The sequence below is a fragment of the Ailuropoda melanoleuca genome, chromosome 13 (genome assembly GCF_002007445.2).
Source record: "Ailuropoda melanoleuca isolate Jingjing chromosome 13, ASM200744v2, whole genome shotgun sequence".
Lineage (NCBI taxonomy): Eukaryota > Metazoa > Chordata > Mammalia > Carnivora > Ursidae > Ailuropoda > Ailuropoda melanoleuca.
The window spans coordinates 34,069,797-34,086,279 of record NC_048230.1 but is presented as its reverse complement, the minus strand read 5'-3'; the positions used below and the strand labels follow the sequence as shown (position 1 = coordinate 34,086,279).

The window sequence follows — 16,483 nt, the reverse complement described above, 5'->3', positions numbered from 1 at the left end:
GGCGCTGCGGGCCGGTCGCCCTGTGCTCACCCGCCGGAGCGAATTTGCGGTAGGCTCGGGCCCACGCCCTAAGGGGTTAAACCTTTCTCATGTTACCGAGCGGCTTATAAGGAGGGGGAGGCCAAGCCTCCGCCTTATTGGGAGCCTTTTGGGGTTTATTCTCTTCCCTTCTAACTTGGTGAGTTGGTTTTCTTATTTTACATGTTTAAAAGTTTGATTGTGGGGTGTGGGTTTTTTTTTTTTTAATCTGTGTTGGGAGCTTTATTTTATTTTATTTTTTATGATGGGGGAGGCGGGAGGAGACCATTTCACATCTTAACATTTTGGAGAGGTTATTCTGAAAAATATTCTCTCTGACAGTTGGGAATGCCCAGGGCCACCGGGATGACGCGCTCTAGCCAGTGTGGGCAGCTGAGAGTTGAATGCCCGTGGCCCTGGCAGTTGGGGTCCGGAAAATAGCTAGAGGCAGGCTTGGTTTGGACTGCCCCCCGCCCCGGGTTAGGGGCTTCAGGCGGTCGGGCGAGTGGGGAGCGTCCGGCTCACCCCTGCGTGGATTTTCCGCATGAAGTTGCCTGAGCGTCACAAGAGCGAAATGTCAGAGGTACCTTCCCCAGGCTCCCGCGCGCGCGCGCAGGCGGGCCACTGAGGCAGCGCGAGGGCAAGTGGGAATCTCTGTGCCCCCCCCCGCCCCCAGCCGGCACACGCACCGGGGCAGCTAGCGTGACCCCGCGGAGGGAAGGCAGGGATTGCCCTGCGGAGCGCGGGTCCTACACCTTGACGGTCCGAGCTGTTAGCGCCTGACGCTGGTCCCGCTCAACTTCCAAGGTTCCCGGTTGGGGCTGCCAGCCACAGGAAAGCGCCCGTGTGGCCGAGCAGTTCCGTAGTGGCGGAGGATGATTTTGCAGGGGAAATGGGTTATTTCCTTCAGGGTTTTTTTCCTTTCCTTTTCTTTTTTTTCCTCTTCTTTTAAAATGAAACCCCCACTCTCCCCCAGCAGACAGGTGACAGAAGTTTGTTAGGTGGCACGTAAAATGTCACCAAACGCGAGGGGCGTTAGTCTCAGAAAAAGCTCCCCGGAGCCAACTGGGGAAGAGCATTACAACTTGACAACCTGGAAGCTGGTGGTGTTTGCACTGTTAGATTCTCCGTGCTAGCTCCTTCTTCAGGAGAGGGTTTCTACCCTGGGAATGAGATTTCTCCGTAATCTTACAGTTTTGCAAATCATAATAAGATGAGTGTCTTGTCTGCAAAAAAAATACCAAGTGCTTATGCCGAAATTTCGAAGCGATGCATCCTCCCATGTCCCAAGCACCATTACGCGGCATTTTTGGGGTCAACAATACATCCTGCCCCCGGGATAAAGAAATACCTCTTCTCATAATTAAGGGAAGGGTGGCCAAGATAGAGAGTTCCAGTTCGTAAATAAACAATGCAGCCAAGTGGAAAAGCTCCTCCTGTCTTAATGAGGACCACTAACTGTGAGTTTTCCTTCTGTGGTTTCCAAAAATGGACCTTCCTCAGTGGAACTCCTGAGGAGGACACTTAAACTAGGGGTTCAGGTTTCAACATCGTGATCTTGTCAAGTGGGCGAATCGGTTAGTAGCCAGTGATTCAGAGCTGCTGAGGCAGACCTCCAGGTTAGGCTGGGGACTTTTTTTAAATAGAGAATTCAAATGAACTTCACCTAAATACAGACTGGTTTTGACAACTGGGGCTGGAAACAACTTGTCGAAAGCTGTTCTCTCTGGGCTACGCCTTTCAGAAGAACAGAGATTGGCAGGCCATTTGCCGAGAGGCTTGGCTTATCCCAGCCGTCACCACCATTTCCATCCAAAGGCTGCGTTTTGTACTTTGCTCGGAACTGACCCTGGACTAACACTCTCATGGCCTATAATAATCTGAGGTTTTGCATTCTGGATGCCCCCAAATCAAATCTTTACTCAACAAATGGACTCAGAGTGAAATCCCCAGGAAGAGTAGATTTCCACGCCTTGGCAGAATCCTCACTTATTTAAGGTTAAGACAACCAGATACTCACTGGCAATACTCAAACTGCCCCGCGTATTTGGTCACTGTATTTGCTTTGGGGAAACATGAGGGTACAGGCGGGTTGGCTGCCTGGAACCCCCATTGTAGAATTTTACAGTTGGGAGAGACCCTCCAGTCCGCTGTGTCTAATCCCCACTTTACAGATGATGAAATTTAGGGATTAAGTGATTTCCCCAAGATTGTGCAGCCAGTTAATGATAAACAGACAACAAACCCATGGGCTTTGCCCCAAAGGGTTCGAGAGTTAAGAAGGATGAAAGTGTAACTCAGAGCAAGTCAGGCTCAAAAGCCGTGTGAAAAGCATAGACGCTTAGGGCAGGGAGAGATCAGAGATCAGGAGCAAAACTCTACTTGCTCTCCGACAGCATGGAATCAAGGAGCAAAGTGATTCGGCCCCTTGGCATGCCTCACCAGTTAGACCCCCACACAGCAAATCAATTTCCCTTTCCGTAAGCTAAGTTCACATCACCAAAAAAAAACCGAACCAGACTGTATTTCATACTCTGGGACTCACCGAGGCTTCTAAGTCACTGAGTTCAAAATTCAGGCCGTGGTTTCTAGCTTTGAGGAGGCAGACACTTCCAGCCAGTTGGCCTACGGAATGAATGGATGTACGAAATAGGAGACGAGTCCAGGGAAGGATTTATTCTGCAAGCAGGGACTTCCTCACTTGCGTTTTCTAAGGCTAGAGCTGGGCCCTGCTTCAGCAGCGCGCCAAGACTCCTACCTTGGCTAGGGAACTTTTAATGAGCACATACTTCGTCCGAACGTGCTGCCGGGCTGTGGGTCTGGAAGGAGCTGCCAACGACCCTTCCAGGTGCTCAGACATACAAAACACAAAGAGCTTCTCATCCAGTATGTTTCAGAAACCAGGTTATTTTAGGATTTTTCTAGACGGTGTCTTATCCTCAAAGCTAAATACAATAGGACATGCGATGCTTTGGAATGATAGAGGTTTAAGGTTTGGAGAAGGAGTGGGTTTGGGGGTGTCATCTTCCCAGTAATGATAATAAGAAACCTAAGAATGCAGGTGAAAATTCTATCGGGATCTGGCTTCAGGGGAGTAGCTCGCACGTAAAGCAAAATTTACAAAAACAAAGGAATCGAACACCCAGAGGGAGCTCAGAAAGTCCCCAGACAGAGAGCAGTCAAGTCTGCCATCTAACTAGCCACTGCAGATCAGGTCTAAGCAGGGTCCAACTACTTTTCACCTACATTGCAAGAACCATTTAGCATTTGCACTTTCCTGCTCATTCCCAGGTTCCCTGGGCCACCAGGTTTGGCCTGAGGAATCAGGAGATTCCTAGAACGTCGTGTCGAATACGAGAGTATGAACTACCAAAGCAGAATGGAACCTTAAAGAGCCTCCAGGCCAACCTCCTTTGACTATTGAGGAGCTCAGGCCCAGAGATGTGTAGTTGACTTTCTCAAGGTCACATGGTTAAGTGGTAATACAGTTTACAGAACTCTTTACACAGGGAGGTCAAGGAAGTATTTGTCTCTGAAAGGCATTCCTTACAATCTCTACCTAAGACATCCCTTTCCGGGCCTTTAGAACGCTGTCCCTTAAACTGATAGGGCAGGACCCTGGGAGGCAGGAGATCTGATTCTGGACCGTTTAGGTCAAGTGCCTTCTCTTGGGTTTAGTTCCAACCCCTTTTGCAAAATGAGTACAATTTTACCATGAGACGGACAAATGAGCTCCAAGTCCCCTTTCCGAGTTAACATTCCATAATTGTAACACCACAGGGCTCCCGGTTGATGGGAACCCCACCGTGTTGCACATCCAAACACAAATCATAAAGGGCAAAGGAGTGAGGCAGGCACTCATCACCAGAACCTTCTGCCGATGGGTAGATAGTCCCCTCTTCATACAAAAACTGCAGTCTTGTCCTACATGCAGTCCCAACGAAAAGATTCCGTCTCTTGGTTCCGTAGTGGTTTTAAGCTAGAGAGAAGTTTCAGTCTGTCTCTTTGGGGCCTTGATCAGTTTTATCCCAGTATGTTTTTACTCAGGTGGGTCCTGAGCGCTAAGCTCGTCTTAGGGCACCTTTCTGGGTTAGAACAGTCGTGCCAGCAGGTCCTTGGGCTTGGTTACCGCTTAGTCTAACTGCTTGTTAGAAATGTGCTGAGCTCTGGAAGGATGTGGCAAATGGTTTTACTACGCATTTCAGGCTTAGGATCCCTGTCATTATCATCAGCAGAGATTTAAGTCCATAGAGACAGAGACCATCCCTCTGTCTGTCACTGGAGTATCCCTGGCCCCTCATAGGCCTGGCCCCTCATAGGCACTTTGTTGGAAAACTAAATACCAACTGTGTGCAGGGTCTGGAGGCAGGAAAGGAGAAGAAGGTACAAAGAGATAAAGGCCCCAGGATTTGTTTTCCTTGAGCTTATAATTTAACTGAGCAAGTAAGATAAACACATATAAGTAAACAATACCCCATTACTAAGGGATACCTGTCCTATGAAGAGAACCCCCTAGGTTAAGTGGGTCAGAGGAGGCATTGTGGAAGAAGGAAGATTTGTTGGAGTGGGGCCCGACAGGTGCCAGCTGTATGGTGGGGGGGGGGGTGTGTGTGGCCATAGACAAGGTAGTTAGGGATGGGAGGGCAAGGAGGAGTCCATTTGGACCAGGGCCTGAGTCGAGTCTTAGAACTGGAAGCGAGAAGGCTACAAAGAGAGGGTGGGGTCCAACGATGAAGGCCTTGAAAGCCAGGCTAATCCATGGGTTTTCTTTATCCGTCAGAAAGAGGCACGCCACTGAAAAAGACTGAGCAGAAAAATGTCATAACAGCGCAGCGTTTCAAAGAGATTAATCGTACCGGACGCACGGAGCCAGTTAGGCTGGTAAAGGAGTCTGGGGTTCCACAAGGAAAAGCCCAAACTAATGGTCCGGTAGGGGGATGAGGTAGAAAGGGTGAAGCTAAGGACCTAAGCTGTGGGCTCACCCCACTTCCCTCCCTCCCCCCTCCACCTCTTCCTACGGAGAAATACTCCATAGTCGATAGACCCTATTGCTGGGGAGTGATTTTATTTTATTTTATTTTATTTTATTTTATTTTATTTTATTTTAATTTTATGTCTTCTAGATCTTAAGCCCAGCACTATCTCACTCCTCTGCCCCAGCTGCCCTCATCTTGGGCATGAATTTGGAAAGTCTAATGAAGGAGGGGCGTTGTGAAAACCTCATTTGGGGGAGGGCTCCCTACTTCCTTCTTAAATCAGCTGCTTTCCATGTTGGGGAAGACTAACGGCAAAACTGTGCCGTCAGTGCTTAGCCTGCATCTTGAGGCACTTCACTGCCCTCCCCCCGTGCAGGTGCTCTCAGGAAGGACACACGGACGCACATGAAAATGCAGAGGTCTCTGCTGCAGAGAACATAAGCTTTTTTAAGCATCTTATGCCCTATTTCACACAATCAAATATTTAACAGTAAAGGATGGAAAGTGAATATACTGACTTTGAGACCCAGGCTACGGTGGGAATGGTGCCTTCGGTAGAATGATAGGTCAGATTTGCTGCTTTTTTAAGATTTTAGAGTAAACTCAAAATATCAGATCCTGCTCCCCAAACTTGGCAAGTCGACTGGATGGACGAGGTTGTGTCCTCTTATTTTTCAGTTGCCCTGCATTATCAATAAAACCTGCCTTAGTACTGAACACAAGTTACAGCCAGGATAAGGACACCCACACATCCTGAAAATTCACCCATATACAACTGTATGATTGTAGAGAATTCTTCAGTCCAAGTGTTCTAAGACTGTGGACTCATGTATTATTACAGATATTAATTTGGGGCTGGGCTAAACACACATCACTATTTCTTTTTTTTCTTTTCTTTTATTTATTTATTTATTTTTTTACTTTTAAAAAATTATTTATTTATTTTTATTATGTTCAATTGGCCAACATACCGTATCACTGTTTCAAAATGCGTGTTGTGGCAGGGGCTCTGCATGTGTGTGCTAGACACAATGGGGAAGACTCAAGTTCACCCGTCCTCCCTCCAGTGTTAAATACAGTGTTTCCCCTTACTAGTGGTGTTATGGGCACAAGTCTGTTCCGACATTTGTTGTAGTTCAGATGGAAAAGCATATTAAGGTCAGGGGTACCTTGATTAGGTTAACTGGCTGCCTGGGGCCTTGCAAATTTGTAGTGCTTTCTTTGGTCACTGTATTCTAGAGTATTTGTCAATTGCTGATACATCAAGTGATGATTGACTTCGAGGAACTTACTCTTGCTAAACAAATTCCCAGAAGACAGAGTTCTCACCTGTAGTTTCCTCCACAGGGGACACCAGATCACAATCACAATATTGACTGAGTGGGAAACGGGATCAGTGATCTGAATGGCTAGTAGCATCAAGCAGAGAGGCATAGGGTGTCTATAGGATGTCTATAGGATGTCGCAAACACTTATCCCATAGAAGGTGCGAGATCGAATGTCAACGTTGGCCTCTTAGCCTCCCAGGTTCTAGGCTTCATTTCTGATCAACATGCCTTATGATCAGTGCAAGCTTCCTTTACCTAACTTGTCTTCAGGTGCAGGTCAGCATCAAAACTTGGGTCTGGTGGCCATTCTCTGTCCCTTGGGGTGCTTCTACCTATGCCATTCTGATTCCTTTTGTTTTTCCCATTTATTGTCACAGCTGAGAAGTCTTACTTCCAAATTCTTCCGGGGCTCCATATACAATACAAATACAAAAGAATTTGGAAGTGCGCTTCCCAGCTGTGACCGTTAAATAAATATGTAATTGTTACCCAAAGACTTTATAGTACCTGCATATTAATTAAATATTCATCACCCTAAGAATTGTGGTAAGTAGTGCTTGTCTATTATCGTTGACTCAAGAGTAGCGGAAACAGCAACCCTCACGCTATCGCTAGTCTGAATGTTTTTTTAATGTTTTATTTCAGATTAAGAATGACCCAAAAGACATCACAGCTTTGTTCCGGAGCCAATGTTTATACTCAAGTGCCTGATGGAGGATGGGGCTGGGTGGTAGCTGTCTCTTTTTTCTTCGTTGAAGTCTTTACCTACGGCATCATCAAGTCATTTGGCGTCTTCTTTAATGACTTAATGGACAGTTTTGATGAATCTAATAGCAGGATCTCATGGGTCATATCAATATGTGTATTCGTCTTAACATTTACAGGTTAGTACCTCTTTCCGTTCAACGTGTAAGCATGTGCCGCTTTTCGCTGCTTCACTGCGTAACGGTACCGTCCCGTTTGCCATGCATTTCCTTCTGTGACCTGTGGGCCCTTTCCAGCCTCCAGTGAGTGACGTGGTTTTCAGGGGTTTGGGGATGGCAAAAAAACAAGAGGTGCCGAAGGAAAAGGCCTTCTTTCCTGCTCTGATGGCCTCTAGTGTATACACACATGCATTAAACACCTACTGTATGCACACTCTTAGGACATGGTAGATGACTCTGAGGCCAGCAGTAAACCCCATTCTGTATCGTCATTTTCTGAAGAAGCACCAGCAAAAGCACTTGGCGTCCTAGGCCCTGGTCTCATAAACACATGTGTGGCAAACAGGCTCGGCACATGACATGTGAGTACCTGAGGAAAAAGAGGGGGCGTGAAACAGGATGGAATGTGAAATGACAGACCTCATCCAGAAGGGACACTCTGAAATCCAGACACCTGCTTCCCTGAAGGATGTCACTGGCCAGCCACTGTGCAGGACTCCCACGTCCAACAGCGTCGGAGGAAACGGGGTTTGAGGATAACTTGTCACATGCTCATTCTCGCTGGGTCCCCTGTGGGCCTGAATCTCACGATGGTCCAAGGGTCCATCTGCCAGGGGCCACACCAAGGGCTTCCGAGAAAACACGGCTATTGAACTCATCTCAGAAAGCTACCGGGGCTGACCTTGCACTTCCTTGACTTTACCCTAATATCCTGCCAATGGAACTCTTACCTCTAAACTTTTCTTTCTTTAATTCTAGTTAGTTTTCAGCCATATAATGTCTTAAAGAGGCAGCTCCCCTGTTCTTTTCCTATCGAGTAACAAGCTTCTCTTACTATTCCTAATTCTCTGTCTTGCAGGCTTCATCAAAAAGTTCCTACTTATGGTTTAACTGAATATTAAGATACTTAATTTTTTAATTGTGGAAAATTGACTTTCTTGGAGAGATAACTGAAGTGACTTAGAACTAAAATATTACCTTTGGTAATCTAAATAAAAAGAAAATGCCAAAGCTTTGCTTTGAGCTCTTTTATAACCAAAAAGAACAGTACGGTCAACAAGAAATTTCCAGTTAATACTATCATACCAGAAAATAAGTCTCCCAAATGCTATTATTATAGTAGTTAATGCTTTGAGCCAACATGCTACCTAAAACTGGCAAGAGTGGTTTCATTATGAGCTATATTCAATGTTGGTTCATATTCTGCTAACATAAGGGTTATGTATGCACCAACCCCAACAAAATTTAGTCCTTTTTTTCCCCCTTCTCTATCCAGCATGTTCTCTCTTGCTCTTTTACCCAATTCTCAAAGGTTCCCTCATCTCTCTATATTCCAGGCAGTGTCGGGGTCAGCCTAAGTAACATATCACCAGGAAACGAATTTATCAGACTTAAATGTTCTGCAGAATATGGAGTAGAGACGCTAAATGAGAGCTAATCCATCAGCCACTCGGAATTATCTATCCTATGGCTATCCTCCTTTTGGGGTGTTCAGGAGAATGCACTGTACTTTCATATCATTTTCAGAAAAGTCAAATGAAACTGAGCTAGAAACTGACCCGAAATGGAGGTTTTTTTTTTGAAAAGGGGGGAATCCGAAACAGTGACTATAGAAAAAGGAAACGATTCAAGCCATCATGGGAAACCCATTTTTATGACAGAATAACATACATTAAATGCATATCTAACTTTTTAGGTGCTCCTGGTGAGTTCATGTCGCTTTCATCTAAAAATATCAGTATAGATTTTATACTGTTATTCTGGCTTTCTCTTTAAGAAGCCCAAAGAATACACTGTCCAGTTGAGCAAATATAACCATTGCATAAAATGCATTATATATATTGCACATCATCTCCCATGTTTAAGACTTAAGAGAAGGAATCTTCTTTTTTTTTTATTTTTAAGATTTTATTTATTTGAGAGAGAGAGAGAGAATACCCACAAGAGAGCATAGGGGGAGGCAGGCAGAGGGAGAGGGAAAAGCAGACTCCCCGCTGAGCAGGGAGCCCCACACGGGGCTCAATCCCAGGACCCTGGGATCGTGACCTGAGCTGAAGGCAGACCATTCACTAACTGAGCCACCCAGGCGCCCCAAGAAAAGGAAATCTTAAGAAAGCTAATGCTTATGCCTTTGGAGCTAAAATATCACATTACGGAGGCCCCTGGGTGGCTCAGTCGGTTGAGCGTCTGATTCTTGCTTTCAGCTCAGGTCCTGATCTCAGGGTCGTGAGATCGAACTCCATGTCGGGCTTGGTCTCGGTGTGGAGTATGCTTGCGCTTCTTTCTCCCTCTCCCTCTGTCCACCCCCACCCCTTGCTCTCTCTTTCTAAAAAATAAATAAAATCTTAACATAAAAAATAAAATACCCCATTCTGGTCCTTATGTGCAGCTCCCCTCTCTGCTGTCCTGAGCACCCGTTTCGGACACCGTCTGGTGGTGGTGACAGGGGGTCTGCTTGTCAGCACAGGAATGGTGATGGCCTCCTTCTCCCGCGAGCTCTACCACATGTATATCTCAATCGGCATCATATCCGGTAAGTGTTGCTCCTGGGCTCGAAAGTTCTCCAGATACTCAATCTGAAGAACCAGGAAAGGGAAGAAGCGGGTCCAGCCCAAAGAGTACTTCTGTCTCCCTTTCTGTCTTTTTTGTTTTTTTTTAAAAGATTTTATTGTTTATTATTTACGAGAGAGAGAGAGATAGTGAGGGAGAGCATGAGCAGGGGGCCTGGAGAGGGAGACGCAGGCTCCCGGCTGATCGGGGAGCCCCACACGAGGCTCGATCCCAGGACCCTGGGATCAGGACCTGAGCTGAAGGCAGATGCTTAACCAACTGAGCCATCCAGGCGCCCCTCTTTTTTTGTTTTTTTTCTTTGAAATTCATTGTGTCTCAGATCAGCGGTTCTGAACTGGGCTGGATGGACTCCAGGGGTTTTGGGAACCTCCTCTCAGTGCCCCAGAGTTTTTGACGGTGTTCTAAAAAAAAATATCTACCCATGAGAAAGATAGCTTCTCTTTTGCATGAGTTTGTATCCAAAAGGCATCATTTTCACAAAGGAAGATGTGAATTTCTTTAGCTAGCGGGTATTTCCACATGGGAGTCCCAGGCTTCTGGGCCGTGGGGGAGGGTGCAGCAAGAAAACTTTTTTCCCTTTGAAAGGAGTCCACATGTCACTTACAGATGATATATATACTTAGTGAAGATTGGCACTTTTCATATATTTCTGCACTTAACAAAGCTCATTTATTTCCAAATACCAGTCTTCTTTAAAAACTATATTCAGGGGTGCCTGGGTGGCACAGTCGTTAAGCGTCTGCCTTTGGCTCAGGGTGTGATCCTGGCGTTCTGGGATCGAGCCCCACATCAGGCTTCTCCGCTAGGAGCCTGCTTTTTCCTCTCCCACTCCCCCTGCTTGTGTTCCCTCTCTCGCTGGCTATCTCTCTGTCAAATAAATAAATAAAATCTTAAAAAAAAAACTATATTCAATAATAGTCTGCCCATTGTGAATTACAGAAATTGTTTTAATGCAGAAAAATAGGGGGAAAAAAACAGAAAACGGTTTTTATACTCCTAGCATCCCAAAAACAATGGTTATAGCTTCTCTAGACATCTAATGAAACCTATTTTATTTTATTTTATTTTATTTTATTTTATTTTTTTGCTACAGCACCTTTTTCCAGAATGAAATTCTTGGCTGCCAGAACTTAAGATTTAAAAAAATAAACGCCCCTCCCCCACCAAATAATTTATAATGGCAGCTTCTTTTTTTTTTTTTTAAAGATTTTATTTATTTATTTGACAGAGTAATTTATAATGGCAGCTTCTTTTTTTACAAGCAGGGGGAGTGGGAGAGGAAGAAGCAGGCTCATAGCGGAAGAGCCTGATGTGGGGCTCGATCCCGCAACGCCAGGATCACGCCCTGAGCCAAAGGCAGACGCTTAATGACTGCACCACCCAGGCGCCCCTATAATGGCAGCTTCTATTTCCCCTTTTGCCCAGGAATTGTTTCAGAAATGGACTGTTTGGATTTCCAAGAGATTAGATTATCTGGTTGTTAACTTTTTTGGTATTATTTTCAAATTGTCATGTATTGTGACCAAATCCTCATTGGCACATAATCTTTTGGGAAACCAAAAATGTCTTTTTGGGGGCGCCTGGGTGGCACAGCGGTTAAGCGTCTGCCTTCGGCTCAGGGCGTGATCCCGGCGTTATGGGGATCGAGCCCCACATCAGGCTCCTCCGCTATGAGCCTGCTTCTTCCTCTCCCACTCCCCCTGCTTGTGTTCCCTCTCTCGCTGGCTGTCTCTATCTCTGTCAAATAAATAAATAAATAATCTTTAAAAAATAAATAAATAAATATTAACACAAAAATAAACACAAAAATCCCACCCTGCTGGGATCAGTTAGTATGGGGTTCTGACTGCTGTTTCCGGCTTTCTTTCAGGTTTGGGATACTGTTTTAGCTTCCTACCAACGGTCACCATTTTATCTCAGTACTTTGACAAAAAGCGATCCATGGTCACTGCGGTTGCCTCCACGGGAGAATGCTTCGCGATGTTTGCTTTCGCCCCAGGTAGGCAGACTGCACTCGTCCATGGGGGCCCGTGGGCTGGGGGGAGGCGCTCGGCTGCACCTGCCACCCATCGGCTGAAGGGTGACTTTAACTGTCTGCACAGGGAAAGGTTATTTGCCGTCTCTCCTCCAGTGCGTTTGTAGGCTCTGTCCTCTCTAATCCCGTTTTCGGATTTCAGACACCGTAATACTAATCCAAGTTGACATAAATAGGAAGATGCAAGACACATATTCAGTGGGAAGGCTTGAAACATTCGTTCCAAAATGAATAATCTGATGACCTGAGATTATTTGTACTATTATTTCTCTCCTTTGTTAGAAGAACCATAGTCAACGTGGATTTAACATATGCTAATNGCCTTTGGAGATGTGTCATGAAAAAGGTTGCTTTGGCCAATGTCGTAGAGGCAGCGTATTTACTTTCTTTTCTTTCTTCTTTTTTTTTTTTTTTTTTTTTTTTTTTTGCGAGAGAGCACACGTGTGCATGCTCCTGCACCAGGGGGAAGGGGCAGAGGGAGAGGGAGCATTTCAAGCAGGCTCCACGCCCAGCCAGATGCGGGGCTCGATCTCACAACCCTGACATCATGACATGAGCCAAAATCAAGAGTGGAGTCAGGCGCTTAACCAACTGAGCCCCCCAGGCGCCCCCACAGCAGCATTTCTATCCCTGGTTTCTTTGCAACCTCAACATCAGTAGGTGAATTACACTCTAACAGGTAGTAGACGGTTAACCTTGGAGACCCAGATTCATTTCTTACTCTGCTGTGTCTTGAATGTGTCCGTGGATGACGCTTTATTCAAAGGAGATAATGTAGAATTAGTTAGGGGTGACATGTCCTAATGTCTGAAGCTTTTCACGTAGTTCAGAAAAATGAGTGTGTGTGTGCATATAAATATATAGGAAGACGGGCAGGGAGACAGAGGAAATGTTAATTATTGAATTTAGGCGAAGGGCAGGCAGGCGGACACGTAGGTATCGTTCTTTCCACTTTACTGTCCACTTGAAATTTTTCGAAATAACATGTCGAGGGGCGCACCGGTGGTCTGTGAATGCCCTGAGGGAGACTGTGTCTTGGTCGGCTTTGTTCCTTAGCATGGGGCATCTCCCTGGTACCTGGTAGGCGCTCAAGAAATGGGAAATGGAGAAAGGAAAATTGCACCCATTTTCGCCAGATGTGTGTAAAGCTTTTCCAAATCCCCAAGCCTAGGGGTGCCTGGCTGGGTCAGTGGGTAGAGCCTGCGACTCTTGATCTCTGGGTTGCGAGTTCAAGGCTCACGTGGGGCGTGGAGCCTACTTAAAAAGCAAATTAAATAAATTTTTAAAAAAAGCACCCAAGCCTGAAATATTTTGCAATTTGAAGTTTGCCACATGAATGGGAGGAATGGGAGATACAGAAACATGCAAAAAAAGTAAGTGGCCCCTGCCCCCCACCAAGACATGCGGTGCTGTCTTGCTAAGCCTATCTTCTGGATGACTAGCTTAGCCTGCGTTCACACCCGTCTGCTCCCGAAGAATTAGACTGTAATAAAATTCTACTGAATATCATTTAACCTTTCTGGGTTGATGACGAAGATGCTTCCAGGGTCTCGCGAGGCCTGCATATATCGGTTGTCCCTGTGGGGCTTTATGCTTCCTGTGGCTGGCGCCCCAAACTCCCCTTCCGCTGTCCAGCAGCCGAGACCCTGGTGAGCAGCCGAGGCCCCAGCTTACTGGCAGGACAGGGCAGGACGCAGGTAGTGAAGGGCAGTCCGCGGAGCGAAAAACATAGAACCATGGCATCATTTCATTCTGGGATCATCGCGAGCTTCTGGGTCTCCGTTTATCTTTTTACTTAATCCATCACTACTAAGGCTCGCATGAGCGCAGGGACAGTAAGCGAGCTCAGAGGTGGGAAATTCTATTTTTAGAAGGCCAGAGGGTAATTAGCGTGGCTTTCACGGGACTGTAAGGCTCTGTCCGCACCCCTCAAACGTGTGGTCCCAGCACAGAAGCCCACGCATGGCGCACCGCCGAGTGAGCCTGGCTGTCCTCCAGTGGGGCTTTGTTATCAAAGACAGGCCGAGGATTGGGTTTGGCCGGCAGGCTGCTGTTTGCCAAACCTGCAAGTAGGTCACCGACTTCTTTCATGTCTTACGCCTCCACCTGGCAAAGCGCCCCCTCCCAAGCTCTTTGGGAGCCCTCGGCCACCAAGCGTTGCTTTACAGCTCATCGTCACTGTGCCCGTTTCCTCCTTCCCTGGTTCCTAAGAGCATCAACACCTGGGATAAAGGAGATAGGCAGCTGGACTGCATTCACACCACTGGGTACATTTTTACAGCCATCGTGACGAAAGCTGAATCCCCATTTGGGCTGGGTATGTTCTCCTGGGTCTTGAGTCCGTTTTGACCTTCGATTTTATTTCCCCTCCGCTCCCGCCTTATTCCAGCAATCACGGCTCTGAAGGACAACATCGGCTGGAGATACAGCCTCCTTTTTGTGGGCTTGCTGCAGTTGAACATCGTTGTCTGCGGGGTGCTGCTAAGACCAATTATCATCAGAGCACCAGGGTCCCCAAAAGCAACCGCCCACGAGAATCGGAAAGACGTGCAATATATGCTCGAAAATGAGAAAACACGCACCTCGCTAGACTCCATTGACTCAGGAGTAGAACTCACTACCTCACCGAAAAATGTGCCTAGTCACGCCAACACAGAACTGGGGCCGAAGGCCGACACGCAGCAGATCCTGGGGAAGACGAGCTCCAAGCCCGGCGATGAGAAAGCCCCTTTACTGGACTTCTCAATCTTGAGAGACAGAAGTTTCATCTGTTACGCATTATTCGGTCTCTTTGCAACACTGGGGTTCTTTGCACCTTCCCTGTACATCATTCCCTTGGGCATCAGTCTGGGCATTGAGCAGGAGCGAGCTGCTTTTTTGTTATCCGCGATGGCCATTGCTGAAGTTTTTGGAAGGATTGGAGCCGGTTGCGTCCTCAGCAGAGAGCCCATTCGCAAGATCCACATCGAGCTCATCTGTGTCATCTTACTGACAGTGTCTCTGTTTGCCTTTACTTTCACGACCGAATTCTGGGGTCTCATGTCATGTAGCATCTTTTTTGGTGTCATGGTCGGAACAGTAGGGGGTACCCACATTCCGCTGCTCGCCGAAGACGATGTCGTGGGAATCGAGAAGATGTCTTCTGCGGCTGGAGTGTATGTCTTCATTCAGAGTATAGCAGGACTGGCCGGACCCCCCCTTGCAGGTAATTTGAATGCACAAAATATGTACCCTTGTCTACTCTCACCTTAGGAATTGTGGTTGCCTCTGGTTGCAGTCTAAAAAAAAAAAAGACTGCTTTTTATAGTCCCATAGAATTTCAGAGCTGGTAGGATTCGAGATTAGCTGAGCCAACTCCCTTGACTTATATACAAGGAAATGGAAGCCCAAGCATGTCAGCCAACAGTCATATGGTAAATGAGTGACCAGGTCGGGATTAGAACCTTTATCTGCCATCAAGGCTGCCCTGGGCTTTTTGCTGCCATCTTGCCTTAGCTTAGACGGGACCCCATCCATGTCTCACCTCATTACCCTCTGACTTTGGAAAGCAGCACCGAGGGACTTTTGTAAGTCATCTGCCCTTCTAAGGAAGAGTATGAGGGAACTGGGCACAGAGTGCACTCTGCAAATACTTGATTGATTACCACACAATATTTCTTGTAGGAAGGGCTGGGGTGTGCCTCATACCTTAGCTCTGAGACAGGTCCTCAAAAGTTATTACAAGAGAATTCTTACCTCCTTTAAAAGATCCCTGAAGTGAACCCAAGTGAAAATAATAAGGCTCTTCCTTCTCTTCAAAATATTTCCTTTTCAAAGAAGCATGCAGGAGCCCCTGGGGGGCTCAATCGGTGAAGGGTCTGCCTTCTGCTCAGGTCATGATCTCAGGGTCCTGGGATCGAGTCCCTGTTGTCAGGCTCCCTGCTTAGCGAGGAGTCTGCTTCTCTCTCCCTCTCCCTCTGCCCTTCCCCACCGCTCATGCTCGCTCACTCTCTCTCCAATAAATAAATAAAATCTTTAAAAAAAAAAAAAAAAGCAGCAGCAGCATGCATCTATGCATCTAACTGTCCCAACTTTTATTCTCTACGGGAACAGATTAGCCCGTGAGGACCATGCTAGCAACATGGCGGTCTCAGCCGTGCATTTGCCCTGACTTACTTCTCCCCAGTCTAGAAGAGGTGCCTACCTTCAACACGCCGGTTTCTTTAGAAAAGCTAGATAGCACAGAGAAGGCTGAGCCACAGAGCAGCTCCTGCACTTGAGGGGGGCCTGGGTGAGCGAGGGGCCCGGGTGGCTAACAGCTGTCGTGCTCTCCCCCAGGCCTGCTGGTGGACCGGAGCAAGATTTACAGCCGCGCCTTCTACTCCTGCGCGGCGGGCATGTCTGTGGCTGCCGTGTGCCTCGCGCTCGTGAGACCCTGTAAAAAGGGACTGTGCCAGCATCACCCTGCAGCCGAAGGACAGGCAGAGGGTCCTCGTGGGAAAGCTTTACAAGACATACCTGAAGACTTTCTCGAAATGGACCTCGGGAGGAATGAGCATAAGGTTTACGTGAAAATGGAACCAGTATGACAGGTGTCCCAGGAAGGGCCGCCACCCTGCTGGCTGGGAGGCGGGCGGACGGGGGAGGGGGGAG

The 16,483-nt window shown here is 47.0% G+C and overlaps 2 protein-coding genes across 6 annotated transcripts in view; one reads left to right on the top strand and one right to left on the bottom strand.

Annotated features, from left to right (window-relative positions):
- SLC16A6 (solute carrier family 16 member 6) overlaps positions 1-16,477 on the top strand; it is a 17,214-nt gene extending 737 nt beyond the window's left edge. The window contains exons 1-7 of one of the 4 annotated variants that reach the window (XM_034641214.1): positions 7-178; positions 4,799-4,899; positions 6,968-7,206; positions 9,635-9,778; positions 11,687-11,815; positions 14,241-15,056; positions 16,169-16,477. In XM_034641214.1, coding sequence (XP_034497105.1) covers positions 6,975-7,206; positions 9,635-9,778; positions 11,687-11,815; positions 14,241-15,056; positions 16,169-16,419 — 1,572 coding nt within the window. In that variant the 5' untranslated portion in view covers positions 7-178; positions 4,799-4,899; positions 6,968-6,974 and the 3' untranslated portion in view covers positions 16,420-16,477. Of the gene's footprint in view, positions 1-6; positions 179-248; positions 602-4,798; positions 4,900-6,967; positions 7,207-9,634; positions 9,779-11,686; positions 11,816-14,240; positions 15,057-16,168 lie in introns of those variants that run through there. The other 3 variants (XM_011232857.3, XM_034641215.1, XM_034641216.1) reach the window with 3 other exon arrangements.
- The window catches only part of ARSG (arylsulfatase G), a 102,645-nt gene that overhangs the window by 79,904 nt on the left and 6,258 nt on the right, over positions 1-16,483 (bottom strand). The window lies entirely within an intron of this gene.